The sequence below is a fragment of the Rissa tridactyla genome, chromosome 7 (genome assembly GCF_028500815.1).
Source record: "Rissa tridactyla isolate bRisTri1 chromosome 7, bRisTri1.patW.cur.20221130, whole genome shotgun sequence".
Classification (NCBI taxonomy): Eukaryota; Metazoa; Chordata; class Aves; order Charadriiformes; family Laridae; genus Rissa; species Rissa tridactyla.
In genome coordinates this window covers 49,966,972-49,991,639 of record NC_071472.1, presented here as the reverse complement: position 1 = coordinate 49,991,639, position 24,668 = coordinate 49,966,972, and the positions used below count along the sequence as shown (strand labels likewise).

At 44.2% G+C, this 24,668-nt stretch overlaps 3 protein-coding genes across 10 annotated transcripts in view; 2 read left to right on the top strand and 1 right to left on the bottom strand.

The window, feature by feature from the left end:
* Window positions 1-7,395: 7,395 nt before the first annotated feature.
* LOC128913200 (lysophosphatidic acid receptor 1-like) lies at window positions 7,396-8,583 on the top strand. 2 transcript variants are annotated; one of them, XM_054210372.1, is made up of 2 exons: window positions 7,396-7,810; window positions 8,229-8,347. In XM_054210372.1, exons 1-2 carry the CDS (start codon window positions 7,475-7,477, stop codon window positions 8,313-8,315), a joined length of 423 nt encoding a protein of 140 aa, XP_054066347.1. In that variant the 5' UTR covers window positions 7,396-7,474; the 3' UTR covers window positions 8,316-8,347. The 2 variants fall into 2 exon arrangements, with proteins under 2 accessions (XP_054066347.1, XP_054066346.1); XM_054210371.1 differs by having other exon boundaries at window positions 7,396-8,583.
* A 1,814-nt stretch (window positions 8,584-10,397) lies between these two features.
* ZNHIT3 (zinc finger HIT-type containing 3) lies at window positions 10,398-11,841 on the top strand. The gene is made up of 5 exons (XM_054210373.1): window positions 10,398-10,518; window positions 10,695-10,726; window positions 10,803-10,889; window positions 10,961-11,041; window positions 11,326-11,841. Exons 1-5 carry the CDS (start codon window positions 10,439-10,441, stop codon window positions 11,514-11,516), a joined length of 471 nt encoding a protein of 156 aa, XP_054066348.1. The 5' UTR covers window positions 10,398-10,438; the 3' UTR covers window positions 11,517-11,841.
* A 52-nt stretch (window positions 11,842-11,893) lies between these two features.
* The window catches only part of MYO19 (myosin XIX), a 28,022-nt gene continuing 15,247 nt past the window's right edge, over window positions 11,894-24,668 (bottom strand). For 3 of the 7 annotated variants that reach the window (XM_054210362.1, XM_054210360.1, XM_054210361.1), the window contains exons 12-25: window positions 23,734-23,905; window positions 23,328-23,401; window positions 23,112-23,233; window positions 21,227-21,340; window positions 20,675-20,851; window positions 20,188-20,334; window positions 19,601-19,708; window positions 18,667-18,737; window positions 17,589-17,698; window positions 15,534-15,694; window positions 14,738-14,867; window positions 14,464-14,549; window positions 13,660-13,968; window positions 11,894-12,712 (exon numbers count right to left, since the gene is read on the bottom strand). In XM_054210362.1, coding sequence (XP_054066337.1) covers window positions 12,584-12,712; window positions 13,660-13,968; window positions 14,464-14,549; window positions 14,738-14,867; window positions 15,534-15,694; window positions 17,589-17,698; window positions 18,667-18,737; window positions 19,601-19,708; window positions 20,188-20,334; window positions 20,675-20,851; window positions 21,227-21,340; window positions 23,112-23,233; window positions 23,328-23,401; window positions 23,734-23,905 — 1,910 coding nt within the window. In that variant the 3' untranslated portion in view covers window positions 11,894-12,583. The other 4 variants (XM_054210363.1, XM_054210364.1, XM_054210367.1 and 1 more) reach the window with 4 other exon arrangements.

Genomic DNA, 24,668 nt, shown 5'->3' with positions numbered 1-24,668 from the left:
TTTTGGAGCTTTTTGGCCCTTTTTCTTTTTTTTAAATAATACTTTTTCTTAACTTTCCTGCTTCTGGTACTATAGTATAAGATATGCAGATTATTTTTTTTCCTGTCGTCTTTACTTTCCTATCTGAATGTTTTAATTCCATGTGTCTGATTCAGGCTTTATGTTCAGCAAACAAAGGCGTGTACGGAAAAGTGGCACTATTCTATTTTTTTGCTCTGTTGTCTCTGTTATAGACACATTTCCATCTTTTCATTTGGGGTTGGACTTTGATAGAGCTGAGGAAAACAGAAGAGGGAGTGCGACGACTTCTTCCCCTTCCCCAAAATGCCTCTCTGTCCATGGGGGTTCAAGAAGAAGAGCAGGATGCTCGACCCAGTGTTCCTCCATGAAGGGGTGCAGAGAGTGAAGCTGCACTGAGCAAGCCTACTCATCCAGCAGGGGCTGGATTAAAAAAACAAAGGAGCTAAGAAAGTGCTGCTTGCCTTTACCAAGAGCTGCGGGCTCCCAGGTGAAGACCGTGGCCATTCCGCTGTTAGTAGTAGTAGGGTTGCACAGGATCAGGACCTGTAATAACAACGGGAAATCTGACAGCTGACTTATGAGCAGGTCTTTTATTCATAAAAAGGATGCCTATAAATAACATTCCAACAATGAAGATTTGCTGGGTAGTGTTTTTCCATCCTGGATTAGGTAGATTAAAGCATGAGCAGACGATGATTTGCCTAGCACATGGTGCTAAGACAAATAGTTACTGCAGTGACAAGAACAATAAGGGAATTTGTTGCGTTTTTTAACTTCCTAGTTTGGCAGTCTCGGTAGAGCTATCTAAGCAAGGTGCATGCTGAGCACGTAGAGAGAAACGGGGGCGTGAACATGGCAGTGGCAGGCGGTGTCAGCCTTCAAGGGCACCTACAAGACATTTTACTCTTGGGCTTTTCTCTTTTTCTTTTCTGGGAACGGTCTTTGGTGGGGAAACTGAACGAAACCCTTTGAATTTTTTTCCGCTCTATTTGTGTTTAGTTCTCTGAAAGCCAAAAGCCTGCAAGAAACTATCTGTTTAGGACTGAAAAGTCTGAGGGTTAGAAATTTCAATCTTGAAATTCAGGATTCTTGGGTTTGGGTTTTGTTTTGTTTGTTGTTTTTTTTCTTCTGTAAACTGTTCATCCTGTCATTATTAAAGTGGTAATAAATTGCATTTCAGCCCTGTTAACTAAGTTTTTATTTGTGCCAGGAAGTGAAGTCAGGCTCAGGGAAAGACGGCATTCCCTTTCCTTATAAGATCTGTAATCTAAATAAGCAGGGCAGATATCATGTGATCTCCTTTTTCTAAAGAAACTCACCTGGCAGTGAAAGGCTATCAGTTCTCGATGCCACCTTTATAAGATATCCTGCTTGGGATATCTTTGGAAGGACTTGCACTGTAGGTGGGTTTTACATAAAGGCCTTTGGACATTGGACCTAAATACGTATGAGGATCTTGGTCAGAGTAGCTAAGAGATAAAGTTACGCAGAGAGTCTATTGCAGGTCATTAAACTCAAGGCTATTTTTTCCCGGCATAATGATTGCAGTTGTGTCCATAGCTACAGGATAGATAAGAACAGGAGGGAGCATCAAAACCACTGAAAACTGCACTTATTTTGTGGCCTCGAGAGCCACTGCAGCAAAGATTTTGGAGTTGTTCCCCCCAGCCTGGTTTCTGAAATGCGTGAGATCTGACATTAGCCTGCTGCTACCAAAAGGGCTTCACGGGAAGTTCGGAGGGACTGACGTGACGGCTAATGAAGCTTGCATGTGTCTGAGCCAAACGATCCCAACATGTGCTGAGGGGAGGAAGCCCAGAGCTGTTCCTAACCTTCCAGCTGAGCGGCTGCAGTCCCCCCGTGTCCCAGCAGCACGGGCAGGAGGGGGTGAGGGCAGGCTGGCTCTGACTCCACGGCACAAATGCATAGGAGTCCCAGTCAGGGTCAAGGTGGTGGCACAGCTCTTTGTGCCGGGAAGCTCAGCTGTTGCTCTTAGAAGAAAGATCTAAAGCTTGTGATGGAGAGACTGACCTGAGTCCAAATCCTGTTCTGACCTGGGAAGAATTGTCCCTGCAGTGGGAGAGGGAAGAACTTCCAAGAGACTTAAAACACAGATGAATTTCATGATCAGTCACTGGGTGATTGGGAAACCTACTCTTCAGAGTGAGAGAGCACACTAAGTGCTCTTCATGTAGTTGTGTGTTGTAATTGTCTTCATTAGAGTTCCCTGACCATGAACAGGAAATCTGGAATTTCATGAGCAGTAGCTGTTGGTGAATCAGAAACATCAGCTCTCCATCTTTCCTGTGAAAATGTGGTTTGGCTGTGATTCTCCTTGAGTCTGCTCTATCAGGACCTTCTAATGCAAGGTCATTTCCAGTGGGACAGTAAGAAGCATTTCTCAATGGCTCTTTATTTGACCTTCTGCTCAGCTCCAGTGCATTAACTGCTTACTATCTATTTTAGGCTGTACCTGAGGATTAGACCCTGTGTTATGTGATGTCATCATTAGTAAAGCTGAACTTCTCTCCTTTTCGCAGTTTTATGTAGAGCACCATTATTTATGGGGACGAACAGTATTTGTTTGGTGAGTGAAGAAACACTAGCCGTGTGCAATTCAACATTTCCTAGAATTATGAAGATGTATTCTGAAGGATGCGTGGCTCTAGGTTGTACATTTAGCTCTGTGTGTTCACAGCCTCTATAGTTATTTTGCCTGGTTTGAAGCACACAGGTTTCTGACCGTTGCTTTCTTGTAAGAAGAGTCCTCACTGTGCCTCTGTAGCTGTTTAGTTCAGAAGGAAGATGCCCTTTGCGTGGACCATTTCATGTCTAAAGGGATAAGATGCATTCTGGCTTCTTCACATAGAAATTATGGGTGGAGGGCTTTGTTTACCATACGACTTTGGTTTCAGGTATTTATCAATGTTTGTCTTCTTTAGACAGCCTAATACAAGTTCCTCAAAGGTGAAAATAACAGTTCTGGCATCTCAGAGAAGTGTTCGGGCTCTGCATAGATGGGAGAGGGCCTGCTTTGTGGGGTGTTCTTGCAACAAGCTGTCCTTGCCATTATTTTGTGGCTTGTACCTAACATAATGCTAAACCTCAGTCGGAGACATTCAAGCCTGGTGATTGTCTTCGCTTTTAGTTCCTGGTAAGGGCCATGAAAGCATCGCTGGGACATCAGATTATGCAAAACCTGTGAGGCAAAAATTCCTCAGAGTGGGTGGAGGAGGAACGGAGAGCTGTCTGTTATGAAAATGTCTCAGAAAAATCTTGGAAGGAGATCATACATCCCATTTGTGTCTTCCTCTCCAAAGAGGAAGACTTTAATCTGCATAAATTAAAACATAAATTGGATAAATAGGGTCATGGCAAGCAGGAATTAATCTCCCTCAACACTTAGCCAAGATGCATGTCACTTGCCATTTTTTGGCTCAGGTCATGTGTTGCCTGCGGTTTGGTAAAATGTAGAGTTGGAGTGCAGGGTCAACTGAGGAGAAAGCTGGACCGTTGCATTTCACAACAAACAAGGTCTGGTGTTTCAAGAATGGAAGTAGGGATTGGATGTGAGTTGAAGGAGAATGTGGCAGGAAAGAAACCAGAACAGTAAAATCCCTTATCCTTTCAGTGCCTTGGGTTTTTGTGTATGTATAGTGTATGTACATGACTTTGAAAGCAACACCAAATCATCTTTAGCTTAATTGTGCTCCGGAGTTCTTGTTTTCATTACATGGATGCAGCTTTTTCTCCTGTAGTTTCAGGCGTAACTCAAGTTTCTTGGGGGATTATCAGCATAAAGGACACAGAGAATTGCTGTTACATCACGGTAAGGTAAAAGTGTATGTTGTTCAAGGGTTACTGCGCAGAACTAAGACTCTCAGCTCCTGAACTTAATTTCCTGTTTTGAAATCAACTTTGGCGTGTCACAGCTGGGGCCTGTTATGCTGAGCACTTGTGATTCCTGATGAAGTCTGGGAGCTGCAGGTTATCGGTGTTTCTGAAACTGCAAGCTCAGTTGTGTGAAGATAGATTTTCCTCAACAGCCACTTGAAATGAACGATCATTAAAAATTCAGCCCGAAGCTTCTCCTGTCTCTTTCTCAGTCTCTTCAACATGTTCAGTGATTATTGTCTTCTCCACAGGCATAATCGTCAGATAATTATTATTGAGCTTTGAGATTCTGTGCAAAATCATGCCATTTCCTACTCATGACAAATATCAAAACAATAGCAATTTGGACATTCAGATAAAGAAATATAAAAACAATTATAGAACCAAAAAGCGTTGTAGAAGGTGAAATCCAGATAAATATCAGTCAAAGTTTTGCCAACTGCAAGGTACAGCCTGTGTTTAAAGTGTCAGCCTGAGATATAGGAGATTAGATTGAGTTCCCTCCGTACTCCGCTTCTGCGTGATCTTAAGCAAATAATATGATTGTTCTTTTCCCACTTGTAAAAATGTAGATAACACCCTTTCCTGGCGGGAGTGTCGTGAGCGTAAGTACAAGAAAGATTGCAAAGTTCCCCGAAGTGTAAGAAAATCTTTTAACCGAGATTGCTATAGGTACAGATTTGGCTACGTAGTACCCTTCTGTTTCACACCGTGTTTTTGATCCAAACTACTTTTCACCTGTTTTTGAGAGCTCAAATTACAGAGAGTTGGAATATACAAATTGGGGTTTTTTTCTGTGTATTGAAGCACACTAAAAAAAAGCAGTTTCCACAACAATATTGTGTCCTTTAATCTAGCAACATTATGCTAATTTTTATGCAATTATATTAGGGAAATAAGATTACAAAGCTTTTGTGAAGAGCTATTTATACTAATTGATATTATTTTAAATTACATTCTGATCTCATGTCATTTAGTGTTTCATGCTTGATCATCACATTTTCAAATTAGAGAAATTTCAAGTAGCATTTTCAGGAATAGCTAGGGCTCTTTGGCGCCCAAGCTCACGGATATACCCATCTTAGTAACTAGGATATCTTTGAAGCTGTCAGACTTTAGGGACAGCCTGCTGCTCCTCACCACTCCCAGCCCCTCCCGCAGCTCACGGAGCCACGGAAACCACAATCAGAAGAGATCAGGAACGTGTGAGCCTTGGTCTGGTGTCCTCTGCCATTCCCGACCGATGTTCCGCTGGGCTGTACGTTACCTGCTGACACGCTTGCTGGCATTAAGAGGACATGCTGACTCGTGGTGCTGGCGCTGACAAGGTGACAGAAATAGTGGAGTCCTTGCTCAGCAGCAACCTCACACCAAAGATGGGGCTGGCGAGCCTGTACGAGGTTCATTATAGGATGCACAAAGTCTGGTTTAGCTGTGACACTTTTGAGAAGAATATTTTATAGGCTATTAATACATCAGCAGGCTTGATTAATCAATTTTCATCCCTTATTTCTATATAATCATTCTTTGCACTTCCCTGTGACCCTGTGAAATACCGTTTTCTCATTTGCATAGAGTACATCTAGTACATAATAATTGCGTGCTACTAATTGCACACTAACCTAAATGTACATTCATACGCTTCAATAGAAAAAAGAAGCTACAGAATTTTCCTTTTTAAGCTCAACATTTTAGCACAAATTTCTTACGTTGTAAATTCTGGCAGAGCTATCATACAGTTCACAGATTTACAGTTTTTGAGCAGGAATTGCTGCTAAAATGATCAGATGTGAGCACTGAATGTGGAAAGCCCATAAACTTAGCTGAGCTGCTGCTGCAACATCGTGGTGTAAAATTGGTACTAAAGCAAAATTAGCCTTTGTTAGGATAACAGTAAAAAAAAAACAACCCAAAACTCAGAATAACTTTGTAAGTAACATGGCTTTACCTGGATAATTTTGCTAAAGGAAAGCTTGCAAAAACTGTCTGCTGGGTTGCAGATAGATGCCAGGTGGCAGCCAGAGCACACTGATTTCTCCTTGTCTGTGGGCATTTTGAATAAGATGTAGGTGACACGGAGGCCGACCCACACTAAGCATTAGCAAATAAAAGCAGCCACTTTTGTGTGGAAAAGCTATCGATGGTGCTGTTGCTGTTGCTGTACTGATGTACTGCTCACCTCAACTGCTCTGCTGGTTAAAATCCCATATTCCTCACTGTGCACTGCATTGTTCGTGCCAGCAGTGCCCTCTGCTGTCTGACAGCATTGCATATATGTCCAAAGAGCTTTTATCCCCAAGTCTCAAGTATTTTAAATCTAGTTCTCAAAAACCGTTTACCTTTAAAAAGACACATAAATAGAAGATATAATGATATCACATTGGTTTATTAATGTACAAGTTACATATCAACTTTAAACAAGCAAAATATCCCATAACAAAGGTATGGGTATAGATGTCTGTCACTTTCGGGTTGCATTCTCATCCAAGGATTAAGGTGGAAAAATAGCATTATCAGAACTGCTTAGGCATCTTAAGTCTCCAATACCATTCATCTACTAAAAGGTTAAGCCATTCTCCTGCATTTAGTTAATTCAACAACTCTTTGAATACATCTCTGTTTTTCAGCTTGCAAAGCATCAGTACCTCTGATTTGCACAGAGGGAAGGACGGCCATACAATTTCAGGTGTATTCTGACAACTTCTGAGTACTCCGGAGACATTTCTATGGCCTCATGCACAAGAGCATCTGTGGAGACAAGAACTCTTACCTTTTTGCATCCCCTTTGCAGTGCTGCAGTTCATCATATGGTTTTGCCTGCAAGTTTGGGGTTTGTTATGGAGATATGATCTAACTGTGCTTAGAAAAACAGCCACTGTTGGCCACATCGATTTGTAATTGTAAGCAAGAGGCAGTGAACAACTAGGTGCTGTTGTCTCTTGCTCAACTGCGAGCATTTTAGAAGTCTTGCAGTGTCTCTAAGTTGATCCAAAATTAGGATTTACATCCTTCACTGAACTGGGGTCCGGGTTAGTGACGTGACAGTGATGTTCTTCTTCGAGTTCCATCAGTCACATATTCCCTCCCTCCAAAACCAAAAAATTACTGCTCTCCATTTTCTGACTCTCTAGTCCTTTATCTAACTAACCTATTCGTGAATTAAAGCTGAATTCACATTCATTCCATTTTAGAGTAGCCTCAAAGACTTTTAAACTACTGATGTGATCTTTCCTCCTCACAACAACTGGCCAGATTTTGCTCTTGATAAATGTTGCTTTAAGCAAATCATCTGTATAGTAGTAAATATGTTTTCCAATTTTGGCCATCCTAGCAACTGCAAGGTAACTGGCTATGCTCTGAGTTGGTAACCCAAATATTTAAAAACACGAGTGGTTAAAGTTTAATCCATGATGATGATGTGACAGCAGAAGCTGTGTGTCAGGATTCATTCTTCGCCTGGAGAACAAGGTGGCAGTAACGCTCGAGTAGTTTGTTCTCTTACAGCACACGGGATGTGTAAAGCAGACCTTGTTAACGGTTGAAAGTAGGATTTTCCACCATGAATAGATACTCAAACTGCTCTGCGAACCACACTAAAATCTGGAGTCATTATTTAGTACTTGCACTGGGCATCCCCCAGCTGACCATTAACATAGCATCTGTGATCTTCAACTGCACGGTCATCTTCACCAGAATGGCGACAAAGGATCTGCACAAGCCTATCTCTATACTCTTCTGCAATTTGGCTTTTTCTGATCTCTTCACCAGCTTTTCTGGCTTTTGGATTTCGATGCTGTTCATCACCAATCCTGACGTTACAATTTTTGGATCCAAGGATATGCTCGCACCTTATGCCTTCTATACTGTGTCTATTTTATCCACCATCTATAACTTGGTAAGCATTGGAATTGAACGCTATCTGGCTGTCGCTGAAAGCATGAGGACAAGATTCAGGGTTACTAGAAGCCATTCCATAGCTGCAGTTTTAATTAACTGGGTCCTTGCTTTCTTTTTGGGCTGCTTGCCATTGATGGGGTGGAACTGCTTGCATATGGAAAAAAATCTCTCTGTCCTCTACAGTCCGTTTTGCGTTAACTACCTCATCTTCATCGCCATTCCCAATGTTGTGGTAGCTTTCATTATACCTCTGTTCACTTACCTTAGAATCATTATCATCTTGAGGAAAAGAAAGCTGAGAATGAAAGCATGCGGACAAGCTACCGGCACCTACAAATCAGCTGAAGTCCAGGTTGCCAGAACCAGTATTTTTATTTGGCTCCTGGCTTTGATCTCCTACGCCCCTTTTTTCGCAGGAGTCATATTTGATGCAACAAACCACCAGTGCCACATTGATCTCTACCCAGGCGTCTACATCTTTCGAAACTGCACGGCTATGCTGATAACCAGCAACTGTTTGGGAAACCCCATAATATATACCCTGAAAGTCAAAACCCTGGGAGCTAAACTCAAGGCTCTGAAATGTCTCTCCGCCAACCGCATCCGAGCCTGCACCATTGAGAACGTCTAGCGGGGACTGCCCTTGCCCCGGGACTGCCCTTGCCTCGGGACCGCTGCCGTCTCCTCGCGATGGGAGCTGGCAATTCCACGGCGGGCTCCCGGCGCGGTTCAGCACCCGGCGCGGGGACAGCTCCGGGGCGCGGAAAGCAGCGCGGGTCCCTGCGCGGGATGCGGTGGGGGGGGTGGTGGTGGTGGTGGAGCTTTGGGGCTTCTCTCAGCATCTTCCATGGCCTGCGGAGCCGGGGATGGGCGCAGCACGGTGGTGGTTGGCAGCTTCCCTCGGCGAAGCGTATCCCGGTGGTGCCTGGTTTGTCCGGCCTCCGTACGGAACCCGCGGAGCTCTTCTGCTGGGAGATAAAAATAACTCCATTAGCCATGTTTGCTTTGCCTTTGGAAACGGGCTTCTGTGTGCGCGCTTTGCTGCCGGGGTGCACGTCCTTTTTGTAGCGCTTTTCTGGTTTTGAAGGCAGTTCAACGGCTAGAAAACATTCGTTACTGTGGGTGAAATGCAACTTTACTTTCTCATCTACAGACAGGCAAATTGTATCTTTGAATATTTGATTAATCTCTTTATCAATGGGGGCACCCAGTGCTGGTTTACTGTTGTAATTTTAACTGCAGTATGTAGCTGGATTACACATTTTTTTTTGTGAGACATTTGGTACTACCCTTTTCCTATTTCTACTTATAAATAGAGGCACACTTGGGTCTGTGGCTTCCGAAATTTGAATTGCTCTAGGAGAAAAACCTCACTTGAATTCTTCCGTATCAGAATTGCAGTGATGTTTCCTGTATAAAACAAACCAAAATAAAAATGTCAAGACTAAGTATTTTGTAAAAGGAAAAGGTCTTACCCCTTCCCTCTCCAAAAAGGAAATTGGCTACTGAATAGTTAATCTGTCAGATCCTCACAGAAATTAATGGTTATTCTTTGTAATAAGGGGGTATTTTCTAGAAGAATCTCAGTGCTTACATTTCTTCTCCCCCGCCCTTGCGCAGCTACCAGTCTAGAAGCCTTGAGGAATAGATCCCGGCACCATTAGCTCGTCTTTCTGGTTTGAAAGTATGCTCAAATATTGCTCAACGGTATTACATCAATGCGATAATCCACTTGGTGACAACGTTCCCACTTTCACGGAACACACACGCACGCACCATCCAACCAAAACCAGCCCTTCCAGTGCAGGTCGGCATTTTCACGGATTTATTTCATTTGTTTGCTTTGTTGTTGTTGTTTCAGCATTTCCAAAGGCTTGAGTGTACTGGGAACAAAACCCCATCAATCTGTTCCCGGGCGGGTATGAGAAAAGAGCAGGTTTTGTGTAAGAGATGGGTTCACCCACTAATGGAAGAAATGGGCAAGTGCCATCACATTAACAAATCCAATACTTCGTGTTTTACGTTTATTGACATAAACCCCTTTTTCTGGGCTGCTTTACATTGAAGAACGCTGGCAGGATTTCTTTTGCCTGAATTGAAATTCATCCATTTAAGGAAACGGATGGCTCTAAATGATATGTAATTAAAATGAATTATTTAAATGCATAATGTAACTCAGGCGAGATAAATCTGGCTCCATTTTCCCTCTGTCCCTAAGCTTGTGCTCCCTCGGGGAGTATTGGGCTGGAAACTGAACGTCTGTCTCCCACTGAGTGTATTTCAACCTAAGCTGAATAACTGGAGATTTTACCCAAACCCGGCAGGTGCAGCCGGGGCTGGGTTTGTTGGGTGGTATTGATCATGTGAACTGATTTCTCTTCATCTCCAGGGCGAGGCGGTCTGTAACCACCAGAATATTTAATGCAGCGCTGTCTATGGCAGCGATTGTCACTTCAAAAGCAAGGGGACAGCTGGAATCGGGGAGGTTTATATATAAATACATATAAAAAACAACCCCGGGCCCTGGGCTTGGCTCGGCCCCGCCCGCCGCTCGGCGGTTGACTACCCAGCCTGGCTGCAGGCGCTCGGCGTTCGGCTGGGCGGGACTGGCGCGGTGGCGGACGCCATGCGGACTCCGCGGCCTTGCGGCGTCTGCGGGGCGGCCGGCGCGGCCAAGTACCGCTGCCCGCGCTGCGCCGCCGCCTAGTGAGGGCCGGGGCGGGCCGGGGGGCGGCGGCGGGCACGGGACTGGGGCCCGGGGGCGGCAGCGGTGGGGACGGGGAGGAGGGGGGCGACGGCGCGGCCTGTCGTGGGGTGAGGGGGGCGGCGGCCGCCCGGTGAGGGGCCGCCTCCCGGCCTTACCGGCGGCTCTCGCCCCACAGCTGCTCGGTGCCGTGCTGCAGGACCCACAAGGGTGAGTGACCGGCGGGATGGGGCCGGGGCCGGGGCCGGGCGGGCCGCCCCGCCGCTCACGCCGTCTCCTCTCGCAGAGCGATGCGCGCCGGAGCCGCAGCGGGAGCGTTCGGCGGCCGGACAGGCTCTCCCCGGCGGGGCGAAGGGCGCCGGGCAGGCGGCAGGTAGGTGGGGCGGGCGGGCTGTGCGGCGCCGGGCCCCCGGCCCCCTGCAGCCCCGCTGTGCTCCCCCGCAGGCGGAGCCTGGTCGGTGGAGGACATCCTGAGGGAAGGCGAGGAGCAGGACCGCGTCCCGCTGCAGAAACTCCAGCTTTTAGGTAATCTTGAGGAGTCGGAAGCCAGTTGGGTGTGTGGGTGGCGGGGGGGCTTCGGCAGCGCCAGTGGAGACACTCGCAATTCCCGTGAGCTCTTCATGGAGCACGGCAGTTTATCCCGGTTGTGTGACTCATTGCAAGGCCTTCAAGATTTAAATGCTAGAAACTGTTTAAATGCCAGTTTATTTGTAAAAAAAAAAAAAAAAAAAAAAAAAGGGTGGTCTCAACTGCATTTGTAACTGTTCGAGATTAGTATTGTTTATCTTTTTCTTTCCTTTTTTTTAAAGCGGAATCGGAAGAACTGAGAGGATTGCTTCTGAATCCGCATCTCAGGCAGCTACTGCTGACCATCGATCAAGCAGAAGACAAAAGCTCCCTCATGAAGAAGTACATGCAGGAGCCGTTATTTGTTGAGTTTGCAGACTGCTGTTTGAGAATTGTTGAACCTCCGGAGAAGGAGAACATTCTTCCTGAGTGAGCTACTTTGGGAATGTTTTTCTTTCCTTGAGACCTTTTTCCCTCTGACAGAAGAGATTCAACAGTAGCCCGTGCTGCTGGCGTGCAGCGTTCTGTGTGTTTCCTCAAGGTTTGGTCACACTTTGCTCATGGACATCAGTGCTCTAATTTTCAATTTAGAGTTGATTAGCAATGACGTAGTGTTGGACCGCGTGGTAGATACTAGGAGTTAAACCTGATGTACTATGGACTTGCGTTCTGTTAGTACAGAAATACTGTCAACCACGGGAAACGTTGCTTAATAACAATTAATATTAAATATATTTGCTTTTATTTTAACCCACAAACTAATCTGAAATGTTTTTGTTCGCTAAACCTTGTTGCGGACGGTCAGACACCTTTACAAGGTATTTAACAGTTTATTTAAAACACAGAAGAGCTGAACATTTTGAAGACCCATGTGAGCAATACAGGGATGGTATGGAGCGCCTCTAATGAGAGCCCTGGCCCGCTGGCAGAGGTAATGCTGTTGACTAGCGCTAGAAACGCGTGGTGGTTGTGAATGTGTGTGTTTTGGTCCTATAGATAAAAAGCAAGAGTCCAGTCTTGCTTTTCCCTGAGACATCTGCCTTTAGTGTTACGGCTGACTGCGGCTCGTCCCCTTGGGCAGTCAGAAGTGTTGTGGTGGTACTGGATGCTCGTGGTCAGTCAGAATAGTTGTATCTCCAAATGAGAATCCAGCGCACATCGGAAACGTTTCCCTTTTTTGTGGTCTCGTTACCAGCCTCTTGCTTCTCCCAGGTAGTGCCAGCAGTGTTCAGTTCAAGTATACGGTTGCACTTGATCTGTTTTAATTATGTTGAGTGTTCTTATACTACTGATATTTCCTCTAATATGTGCATGTGTGTGAGAGGGGGAATGCCCCCCCATGCATTCTAGATTTGATTTATATTATATTTTACGTACAATGCATCAATATAGAAAGCTCTGAGGTAACGGCAGATATGGACGTTGACTAATTTGGAAGCAGCAGCTTGCAGACAGTCCTTCCCTGACGGAAAAAGTACAGTATGTGCAGGTGGCCAAAACCTATGTTGGAAGGAGTTTTTTTCTGTCCAGTAAAATCTGGTTAAATCCAGTGATAGAATAGGCATCCGTATGGGGGCTGACGTTTGCGTAGTGCAGGGGAGACTTCTTACAGTGAAACTTGATGGAGCCCTGGAAGAAAAAGAGGTGGAGAGGTCAGTTGATGTTTTGCCAGATTTTGAGCTAATTTTGCTATTCAAGACTAAGTAGTGCTAGTGAATGTGAATGTGGATAGAGGAAGACCTCCAAAGAAGTCCTCGTACAAATGTATTTAAGAGAAATGTTTACTACAAAGAGTAACAATGTGAACTGAGATTAGCTTGAACTCTGAAGACCTGAGTATTTACTCCATACTGGACTTGGTACTGCTTCTTCCTCCTTCTGATAACTCTGACCAGGCACAGGCTGTGTTCTTGCAAGCATAATTTTATGCAACCTCAAAAATTTATCCACAAAAAAAACAAGCATGGGCCCAGGGGATTGGATTGGTAACCAGAACGCAACTTCCACGAGAAGCCAGGCTGGATTGTGGCTTCTTTGTAGTAAATGGTATCTAAGACTGTTCTGGGTGTCTGTTAGGAGATGACGTACTGGAGGGTTGTTCCCCGCTTTCTGCCCTGAAAATCCTCTATGTGATTTAGTCTGTGCAGTTAACACAGGATTACTGGGGCGTTATTAATACCCCGGTGCTCTTCCCCAGGTGGATGCTTTTTCACGTGTTCACCTGTTGTGCATTTTGAATCCCCCAAACAGAAAAAATACATAGTATGTAACAGCAGAGCTCACGTCGGAATGCTCTGCTCTCCAGATTTGAAGCAAGAGCGTTGATGAGTTTGTTCCTGTGACAGAGATTAACAAGAGTTTTCACACTTGGTTGAAAGTCTCAGCTCAGCCCTGTGTCTAGCTTGACCTATAGATGTCAGTCATCAATGGCCATCTGGCCTATCCACACCCGTGGAAAAGGAAGACTGCAGCCTGAGCGCAGACCTCATAGTCGCTCTGCTCAGTCGCAGTGTTCAGGTTCCTGACCTCACGACAGCTTAATTGTGCTGGTGACTCGAGTGGGTGAGGTACGTTACCTGTGGGAGAGCTCGAATGGAAGTGATGCCACAGCCAAAGAAACAGCTTTCCACCTTGTAGCAGTCGCTCTCCTGAAGTACTCTGAGGCAAGCCAGCAGGGACAGGTCTCTGCGAAGTCCCGTTACAGTAACGGGTGCAGCAGCCAGGACAAGGCCAAGAGGCCAGAACGGAATTATTGCATGCAGAGGCCTGGTTGTTTCCAAAGAGCAAGGTGGTTTGGCTGAGATTGTTGTAGCTCCAGGACCTGAGAAGAATGCCTTTTCTTCACCCTCATCCAATTCTGCTGCTGCTAAAGCAGCCATTTTTGCCTTTGAAGAGAAGCAAAATGATGTTCTTGAACAAAATTATCAAAACATCTTGAACAAAATTTAAAACCGCAAAACTAACAGTCTAAAAAAAGGGCATCTTAAAAGATAGGACACCCTTTGGGACACTGTCCCATTTTACGATGGTAAGGAACGAGTTCATTCTGCAGCCTCTGTGCTGCCAGTCTGCAGAAGCAGCTGTACAAGACTGGTGTCCATCCTCTACTTTTCAGCTTGAGAAAAATTTTCTGGAGAATCCACAGTATTGGTTTTGTATGGTTACTTGACAGAAGGAATCATAGAATCATAGGGTTGGAAGGGACCTCTGGAGATCATCTAGTCCAACCCCCGTGCCAGGGCAGGGTTACCTAGAGCAGGTTGCACAGGAACGTGTCCAGGTGGGTTTTGAATGTCTCCAGAGTTGGAGGAGATTCTTTCTCAAACACAGAAGCGCCTCAGTCACTCAATTTCAGTGTATTTCTGTACCAACGTACTTACCTTCCATTTCCTCCAGCCACGCTTAATAACATTTGCAGCCTTGCGCATCCTTTGGAAGCGATTCTTGGCTAACCAGGAACGAACAGCTGAAGATTTAATGACAAGAAATCTGAGTACCCAGAATCTTAGAAGTGCTTGCACACAATGTAAGAGAGATGGTACTTCAGCTTGCTCCTTGCTCAATTAACGTAACACCTCCTGCCACCTTAAACATCCAGTGTCACTGGAAGTGTTACCTCTTATATTCTCTTCAGCCACACCCTTATCAAATTACCTGCTTGGATGACAGTTGCAGACCGTCTCTCCTCCTCTAGTTTCTTCTCTTTAAATCTTCTCCAGCAACACTGAATGCAAAGTGCTTTCTCATTTAATACCTCTGCTCTTCTAGCTTCGAGTCGCTCCAGCTGCATTGGGGATAGGAGCCTGCCGTTAGCGCTCGGGGACAGAGTTGTGTTCACAGCTCTTCCCGCTTCTACAGTCTCTTGGTGTCTGTCAGAAAACCACGTGCACATTGCAGAGTGATAAAACTGCTGGATTAGGTTTTAGAAGCGAGAGCGCTTCATTAGTGCTTATTAGATACCATGTAAAATGAAAATGTAGGTATCCGAGGGGGAAAAGCGGACACTCCCGAAGTCACAGTTGCAGCCGGCTTAAATCTTGCTCTGTTGAAGGGGGTTCTTTTGTGCCTGCACCCTCCAGCGTGCAAGCCGTGCAACTGTGCCTTCATCTCTTTCACAAAGAAGCTGCTTAGGCCTGTCTGAGTAGCCAAGTCTGTCAGCTGAAGCCAAGGAAAGCTGTAATTTTCACAGGAACTGGGAGGATACTGACAAGACTAGACATAAGTGCAGCTCCTTGTTTGTTAACAACAAGGACGCCATTAAACAAAGTGCTTCTGATAGTTGGACTCTGAGGGATGTTTGATTTAGTTTAATAATTTGAAGGAAAATGCCAGATTCCGGTCACACTGACTTTACCAGGACTGTCGTCTAAAGCATGATGACAATCTGTGCCAGAATCCCCATTACGCAAGTACGCTCCAGAAGTGTTAGCCAAGGAAACAGCATTCTTACCACAGAATTAGCCATAAATACTTTGGTTTTGCCGCAGTACACTGAAGTGTTTCCTGCTCTGTTCCCTCTTTGCTCTGCAGTAGTTCTCCCTGTAACATTCTGAAGGATCTCAAAAACAACGGAACGTGACGCTTTGTCATCGTTAACCACTGCAGTCTCGCCTGCAAATGAAGCATTGGAGAGAAGGTATCACAAAACTTGGAAATCATGATCAAGGAATGGTCTTTATACTGGAGACTTCCTGGCTATTTAGGGGGGATACACCCACAACAAGAGGGAGGGAGGTGATGGCTGAGACATTACTAGATCTAGCTGTGTGTAAGTGAAAAATGTGACAGTATAGATTTTGCCAATAGCCAGCAACCAGAAAACCAGCTTGTTGTCTTTTGACTAGGATGTAGTCTGGGTGCTGTCTTACCACCTCTATTACAGCCTGTCCGTCGGTAAGAAATGTCATTTTGGGTAGATCTAGACAATGAAACAGACATAGGGAGGGTTCAGCTGTTCTCACATTGTTTAAAGCATCCTACATGGAAACATTAGAAAGCAACAGCAATGCAATTAAGAATAGATTTGAGCAGCTCAGTCCTAAGAAAATCTGACAAAGTACCCAAAACACAAAAGCTGCTGGGGACAAAGAACGAAACTCAAGGAATTAGACTGGTAGCCTTAATGTACTGAAAGATGCAGGAACAGAAAACAAATTCTACACAATTCTACAGCTTTCACAGGGCATCAGAAGCAGCTACAAGGATACGTACTAAGCGGGAGTTTATTGCAGCAATAAGAGCTTATTAAAACCATTTCTGGGACATAGTGCACAATTTTTTACGTTATGAGACAAACAGGTTAGCCAGCTTAATCTATTTGGAAAGAGAGGTAGACTTAATTCAGACCTGTCCTTGAAAGAGATTGTGTTGTTCAAGGCAATGCTGCATGAGTTTCTGCATGCCCAATGCTGGAACTTGATGGTCTTTTGTATCTTTCCATCCTGGATACTGTTTGCTTTTCTGCTATAAATATTTCTAAGGAGATGAGAGCATTTTAAGGTACTGAAAACAAATATAAGCAATTCTTGCTTACAGGAAGACATCTGGTGACTATGATGGTGTTCATGGGGCTGGGCTGATAAGGGAACCAAAAGCTTATCCCCGTGTTTAGGAAATTGTTTTGCTTTGTTTGCAGCTTATTACCCGCTAAAGATAAAAAGGACTAGTAACCTATCACAGTGAGGCTTTTCAGCTAATGGGTTTATAATTGAGGGAGAAAGATATGGCGTGTAAGTAATTTTCCAGCCTGTACTTCGTTACTCCATCCCATTTCCGCAAGGCGAATAGATTTCCAGCCATTTTCCTTATCTGGCATAGGCCGGTACTTACTGGTCCTGCTTCCCACATCTACTGGTTACTGAACAGACCCATTGGGTGAAGATGGGATTAATCTGGGAGAGAGAAGGGGGTTGCAGCAACTTTCAATATTAAGTGTAACCATCTAATAAGCTCCTTCTTTCAGGGGTTCATACCAAAGACGTTACCTTGTAGACTGGATTGTGGTTTTTAAAGTCCATCCTCGCTCTCGCTTAGAAAAAAGAATCGCATACAGAAGTTTGCAAAAGGTAGAAGAAGCAGCAGAATCCAGGTAAGCTAGAAGGTCAGTGTGTTCAGCAAGAAAACAAGGTGGGGGGAAAAAAAAAAGGAAGGAAGGAGAAGGAATATAAGCAAAAAGGTAAGTGGTTTTCAAGTCTACTCAAGAACCAACTCTAAATCAGATTAGACTCGGGGGGGGAACCCCAAACACCATCATAACTGTAATTATTCTACCCAGGAGGAACACAGAAAAACAGCAATAAGATGAAAGATTTGCAGACTTTTAAAAGGGCCCGCTGTAAGCATTAGGCAAATTAGAAACTCAAGTTGGTGATAGATGAGAAAAATATTTTGAGAATAGTGATGTCCCTAGTGCTAAAATACAGTAATTGCATCTGATGTATGCGATATCAAATTGGTGCGGTGATCATTTCATTTGATAGCAGCGGGACTATCTAAAGAAACGTACCTTTTTCCTCGGTAGTACGATGGTTGCTTTTATCACACACTCTCTTTTTATTGGACCTGCATGATTTTCTCAGTATTTGATAGCGCTCAGTGAAACTTTGGAAAGGGATCCTGATAGACAAAAGTACAGTTAATTCTTGGCAAGTATCATCTCCTATATGGTAAATAACCTATCCCTGAGGGGCAAGAACTTGCAGAATGGCTTAAAAAAGTCTAGTGCGTAGAATGCAAACAGACTGATGCCTGTGTAGTCACCAACATACAAGAAAATACAGACTTTCTGAAGACATTCAGGAGACTGTCTAGTGCCCAACGACAGTGACTTCTGCCTGTAACAAAGGCCGGCCAGGAATTGTGCTCCTTTATGGTAACGATGAGCTTCACCCCATCAATACTGAGCTGTCAAAAACACGACTAGCTCAGGCCTTGTTCCCTCCATCCTCTAAAGGTGGTCAAGAAAACCCAGCAAGGTGACTGGCTGCGATGAGATGCTTGACTTTGAGTGACTACACTTAAATGAATGCCATTTATAATTTAATTTTAATTGCTGAAAATGTTACTGTGAAGCCATGTTAAAATAGAAAATTTTAGTACATGATAGTCCACATCAAAACAACTCTACCCCAGCTTCTCAGGCTGGAAAGGTACAGTGAGCTCTCAGACCAGAGGAGTGTGTTATAGACGCATCTGGACTTTGGTAGTATTTGGTATATTTTTAAGAATCCCATTGTCTTGAACGCAAGTTGCGCTAGCACTGCTGGTTGTGCTTGCTGTTACTGCACTTTTGGACTTGCTGAACGAGCTAAGTTTCATTATCCAAAACACCGAACAGCAGTCCCGGTTTGTGACAGGTATTTTTGTCTCCGAAACGAGAAAGAGAGGTGCTCAAATAAGCTTAAAAGCAAGCAGTGAGCAGAACTCTTCAGATAGCTTTGAAAGAATTGGTAAGGCTTTGTGGTCTGACACAGACTGCAAAATATCTGGATTTCCTGCTTATAAGCTCTTCTGAATAACTAATATATTACTAATTGCTATAGAAACGGATTATGGAAGACGTTGCTCACGAAATTTGGACTTACCTAATAGGGAAGCCCGCTGCACTGATGGTGATGGCTTCGACTATTCCACACGCCTGAAGCTGGCTGAGAACCTGAGGTGTAAATAGAGATGATTTAGGTAACAGCTGTCTTATTCTTTGTGGAAGCCGTGTGTGCTCGGCCCAAGTGACACGCAGCTCAGCTCAGCAGCCACGCCAGAGCTTGTGTGGTGTGCGCTGCCATGCTGGCGGCTGGGGAACGAATGGAGAGGGCAGAGAAGGGAATTACGCAGCCACTGAACTACTGCTTTGAGGAACAGGGTCAAGGCAGGGCTAACGCAGGGGGACAGTTCTCTCTCGTCGTAGCCACACACCCTCCACTGGCCAATGCTGCAGAACACGGAAACCCAGTGCTGGTATTTTAATACCACTTGCATAGAGTGTTTAAAATTAACGCGGCACTACTCCAGGTGCTTGTTTTTACATCAGATGAAGCTCTCTAATTATAGCTTTAGCATCTGCTACTCTCCTCCCAAAGACATGCTTGTTGGTTGATCTCATCTATCTTGTCCTAGGCTAGACTCCAGGAGAAAGCAAAGTATTGTTGTGGGCATTCACCATGAAGGTATCTGTGTGACCGGGACTGCTGAGCAGTCAGATCACCTTTATCTTGAGGGCTGGGATGGCAGCACTCCAAATACCCAGGAGTACTCCGGTAAGAGAACTTATACAGCAACAAGTAAGTTGCATCTGGAAGAGCTGCTGTGCTTACTAGCTCTGTTTTAGACAAGCATCATCAGTGATTCTGAAAGGATGTTTATCTTGGAAGCTCCAAAGGAGAAAAAGCTATTTCAAGATGTGCTTTGAAAAGAGCTTTTCAAGGGACTCAAGATGATGAGAGACCCAATGCAAAGCCCGCACAATGTCTCTAGGAATCTTCTCACTGAGTCAGTGAGGAAGAGGTTTTGAAAAGTTACCTCTTCTCTTTTAAAAGTCATTGCCTTGCAGTCGGCGTTAGGCTTGATGCATCGGATGTAATGTGGTGTGGTGCTATTCAAAATCTGCATGAGATGTTCAAGCGAACCCTGTAGAAAACAAATACAGGTTTAATTAGGGACTCTTCCTTCACAGGTAGTTTAGCTCATCAGTGGTCTTCTATAAAAACAACGAAGCTGGTTTTTGCACGGATGGCTCTACAGACTCCATATCAGCAGAGCTCTTCTGTAAGGACAGCCTGACCAAAAAATCCACTCTGTGGATGCTTTTGTAAAATCGTTGATGGTAAATTCAGAAAGTTTCCAAGATTATAGCAGGGCTATCAGCTGAAGCTAACCCCTCCAGAGGAACAGGTAGGAAGAAGCCCCACAAAGGCAGATACCCAACTGTTAAAGGAAAATGTAAAATCAGAGTGAGTTAAAACCCTGAGAATCTCAGGAATCTGAAGCTATTTCTGTTTTACAGCTGTTTCGTTTTAATAACATTTACTGGTCTTGGTCCAACTATACTGTTTTCTCATCTAGTTATGAAGATAGCAGTAGAAAGCAGAAGCTTGAATAGCATGTACCTTGAACTTTGACACCACTGTAACAACAGCTGCTCTGTTCTGGGTTTTGATGTTACTTTGGTTCCTTTCTGTCACAGGAAATAATTTTTGAATCAAAGGGTCCTTGGAATTCTGCAAAACATGGACCAGCTCTGGTGGAATGGGGTCCTGCAAACACAAACGTGACTCATTAGTATTTGGACTTAGGCAGAAACCTGCCACCTTTGAAAATGACTAAAAATTCCACATATATAGATGGAATAGTATTTCTGATGCCAACTTTTATTTAACCACAGCTGGAGTTTCAAATCTGACTAGATGCATTCATAGTCAGATTCAGGAACATTTTGCAAATCTATTTATTTGGAGCAAGGTATGTATATCCAGTAAACGTCACTGAATATACATCTTAGGGGTGCTTTGATTTAAATTCCTTTTGGTCTGTAAGACTTTTTGTTAGTTGGCTGTTTTGTTTTTTTTTTAAACACCTCTTTCTGAAAATACCTACCTTATTTTTCTCCACCATTGCTGCCAGCTGATAGCAGACTTTGCCAGCATAATGTGCAATAATAAAGTTAGGCTTCTTACTAAACTTGTTTCGACTTAAGCATTGATTATTAGACAAGGCTTTCTCAATCCGAGTTTGAAACAGGTCAGTGTTAGAGGATCTATTCAGACGGCACTCCTGCATAACAAACAAGACAAAATTGCAGCATCTCTTATTTGTCGTAATGAACTGTCTTTAAAAGCTAAAACACCTTAAATGAAAATCATAGCCATTTTACTTTTAGAGTTGCTTTGAGTATGCAAGCCCTGAAATACTGGGGAATAAAAAAACCAAAATAATGTAATTGAGGCTTCATACTTGAATCAGAACATCCTGGATCAGAGGAAAAAAGATGACAGGAAGAAGCAGTATCATGATTGTTCTGAAAAATAAGCTCTGCAGAAATTTTATAACTGTCAAGTTTCCTACTAATTTAGTGCTCATATTTGGCGGCACGGGACGGATGGCAGGCGACTAGGCCAAAAGCATTCAGGGGTTTAGATCCACACTTACCTCATTCAGCAAAGAAAAAATGCTGAGGGGATTTCCCTCTATCAGATCAAGGCAGTTCTGGTTGTCCTGGTAGTTTATGAAAGACCACTGTAGGCCTTCAGCTGCATATTCTTCCTGAAGTAAGAGAGAAACTGGTTATTCTGCAGCAGAGGGCACTAGAGCTCAAATAAGTGCATGCCTTTTTCCAGCTTGATGCAGTTACTGTTTAACAAGTTAATCCCAGGCTCAGCCTACTCATCCAAAGCTCAGCTCATGTTCAACGGCAATCCTGAGAGACGAAAACAAACGAGGATATTCTGCCCCAGGTAGCTTTTGAGTATGTAGCCGCAGATCCTGCTGGAACAACTTGTTTAAGCATTTGGGAGCCTCACAGGTTTATCAGCGAGAGCTGCGAGGCTGCTTTACAGAGTAAACAAACGGAGGCTACGGTCCCAGTAAGCCTCTCCTGGCTGTACTGGGTTTTGCCCTGTAGGGCAAGGAACGCAGAGAACTCCTTCCTTAGCTTGGGACAGCCCTACACCAACCACTGGTGGTTTACAGACCTTACAAACTGGGCTCCATTTAAAACAAAGCCAGATCCAAAAGGAAGAGGAGAAAGATATTGGTTGAAATAATTTGTACAATGTTTTTGCCGAATTACAGAACAAACTGTCAGGAGTGTTTAACAAGCACAAACTCTGGCCAAGTCATTTTAGAAGTCTCCTGGCAAAAGCCTGCTCAGCGCAGCCACTAATGGTGTCTAAGTGGTTTGGGACACAGCCAGATCAAAAGAGGTGAGAGGGCAGGTGGTAATGGGGAGGGGTGCTATAAACACAGGTCACGGATCAGTTTCAAGGAAAGTAATTGTGTGCTTGAACTTGGTTTCCACCTTCACTGACCATTAACCCCTGGCATACTGAGGAGGGCAGGCAGGAGAGGAAAAAAAAAAAGGCTGGGCATATGAAAGCACAGATTATGGTTGAAGAGATACTTATCTCCTGAATAAATTGATAAAACCGCCGTGAGGCAGGAGGTACCATCATGTCAGTGCCATAAAGAAAAGAATTTCCCAGATTCCAGTTAATGGCAAAGAGCATTGTGGTAATGTATGTGTCATGCGGAGGAATTCAATGAGGACTTAAGTACGTCTATTAGGGCAGCATCCCAGGCCTGGCAGGGACTCAGTAGCTTTCAGAGCACTCAGATGAGAACTGGAATTAGCAGCGTGTGACCATTAAGGAAGTGACTGCAGTCTATTTAGCATGGTGCAAATACCTTCTCTACTGTAAAACAACACAACTTGTGTACCTCCTCATTCCAAAAGAGAAGCTGATGCGCAGTGTGTTTTTGTCTTTAGAGGTACCAGCATGATAACTGGGTTGATGAAGCCGTTCTCCGGTGGCAGAAGGGCTCCACCAGGTACCGCTTGCTATTGATGTTCGGGTTACAAGGTTCTGCTGGGCGCTCTGCCTGCGCACTAAGCTCAGGTCTAGAAGCTCCCCACCCATTTAGGGACTTTACACTTGATGAAGAGAATTAGCACAGTTATAAGCAGCAGCTTCCAAGAGAATCTCAATTTAGGCTATTCTTACTTCAAGAATTTAGTTTGAAGTGTTCAGCTCTTTGAGGGAATGCAAACAGTTCAACAGACCACAGAGCCAATGGAGCTGTGTAATAGGGAACAGATTTCCAGTTCCCGTGTGGAGAAAGCTGTCTCATTCCACCAACTGCCCCACACTCTCCTCTTCAAAAAAACCAATCTTTACTCACATCCCACAGATTTCTGTGGCGTTATTGACGTGACTTAAGGTTGCAATCTGATTGGAAGCACAGAAATACAATTAAAGAGACAAAAGATGCTGTTTTAAAGTTAGATATTTAACATTTGATCTTAATGGAGTGTTACCTGTTGTGCCTTCAGATAGTGTGCTACGAAGTGCTGCTGCAGTTTCTCATTGGCATAGTTAATACAAAGCTGTTCCAAGTTGTTTTCAGGGAAGGCTTCAAAACCGTAAACATCCAACAAACCTAGGAGGAATATGGGAAGACAGTGTACTTTGGTCTAGGAGCAGCTTGAAGGACTTACAGTAACCCAGTTAAACCAGGGATGAATAAACCGTACCTATGAAGCTGGTCCACCCTGATGGATCTCCATAGATGCTCTCATTTATGACCAAAACGAGCCATTCAAACAATCTGCAGACAATGACAACTGGATTAGTTGGGAAGCGCTTGCTTACAACCACCAGTGTTCTTGTACTGCCGTTTTTACCAGTATCACATGGAAGAAACAAAATTATGACATGCTGCCTGCTGACATGAAACAGCAGTTCTCTGAAGGTCTCTATCCCATACTGCAGCTATGTCAGGATCTACAACTGAATCAAAGGCATGTCGAGCAGGGAGGGGAGCGTTACACTGTTGTAGAGTCCAAGCAGAAAGCCAGGGAAAGTAAATCCCTCTGCCCTCCCTCTCCCCTCAGAGAAGTTGCAGGGATTAGCACAGCAGCCTGGCCTACGCGTCCTTACTTCGCGTAGATCACTTTGGCGAGGCAGTCCCTCCTAGTCTCACATTCAGCTCTGGAGCACGGCTTCTTGAAGACTTGTTGTTGTTTCCCAGCAGTTATTGTTCGAATTCTTAATGATTCCAGTAGTTCCTCGACAGGTATCTTCAGCAAATCTCCAGCGGTCTTCACAAAATCTTGTCCAGAAAAAACCAACATTGCAAGGTTATCTGGAGTGTCAAATGGAGGCAGCCCCTTTCACGTTACGGAAGGTGTAGAGATAGTATAGAAAAATGACACTTCCATGAACTCACCAACTTAAGTGTGGATTTTGGATCTTTCTACCCAAACCTGGGAGAAATTTTTGCAAGACCAGACTCTTAATTTGCATGTACAGCACCCCTAGAATTTTAGGTACTTTATTTAAAATGAAACAACAATACCAAAAAAACTCTGAAGTTTGCCACGCTCAAGCAGGCATTTTAGAGAGTACTTTCTAGGTATGTCTTTGTTACTTTTTCACCTTTTTTGAGCGGAGACCTCTAAATCCAGATAGACAAATCAAACAGTCACGACCAGAAAAAAACAGGGACTTTGGGGATAGAGTAAGGAATTGCAGAAGAATGAGTATTTGCTAACAAAGCATTTAAGATCTCGCTAACCTGAGCTGTATGCAAAACTGTTTGAATATTAACTGGTGTGAATTCAGAGCATGTGTTTTAGTTCTGAAGGAAAACTAGATTCACAAACCTCCTACGGACACGCAGAACAACCTATGTTCTAATGCTGCAACTTAACACATTTGCTGTTACTAAGTTTTAGTCTTTATCATGAAAACTTCAAAGCTTTAATTTTAAAAGCCCTGCTCTCCACTCTGGGTCAGATTTCTGGAAGTCTTGCGATGTCAGCGTAAGATTACAATCCAGAGTACCGGTTCTGCCAATAATCCTTCTGAAATGA

Excerpts from the sequence above, each read along its gene's own strand:
- ZNHIT3 (XM_054210373.1), top strand. The coding sequence starts at position 10,439 with ATGCGGACTCCGCGGCCTTGCGGCGTCTGCGGGGCGGCCGGCGCGGCC. Across the intron at positions 10,519-10,694 it reads CCGCGCTGCGCCGCCGCCTA|CTGCTCGGTGCCGTGCTGCA; the intron begins GTGAGGGCCGGG and ends CTCGCCCCACAG. Across the intron at positions 10,890-10,960 it reads GGGCGCCGGGCAGGCGGCAG|GCGGAGCCTGGTCGGTGGAG; the intron begins GTAGGTGGGGCG and ends GCTCCCCCGCAG.
- LOC128913200 (XM_054210371.1), top strand. The coding sequence starts at position 7,475 with ATGAATAGATACTCAAACTGCTCTGCGAACCACACTAAAATCTGGAGT.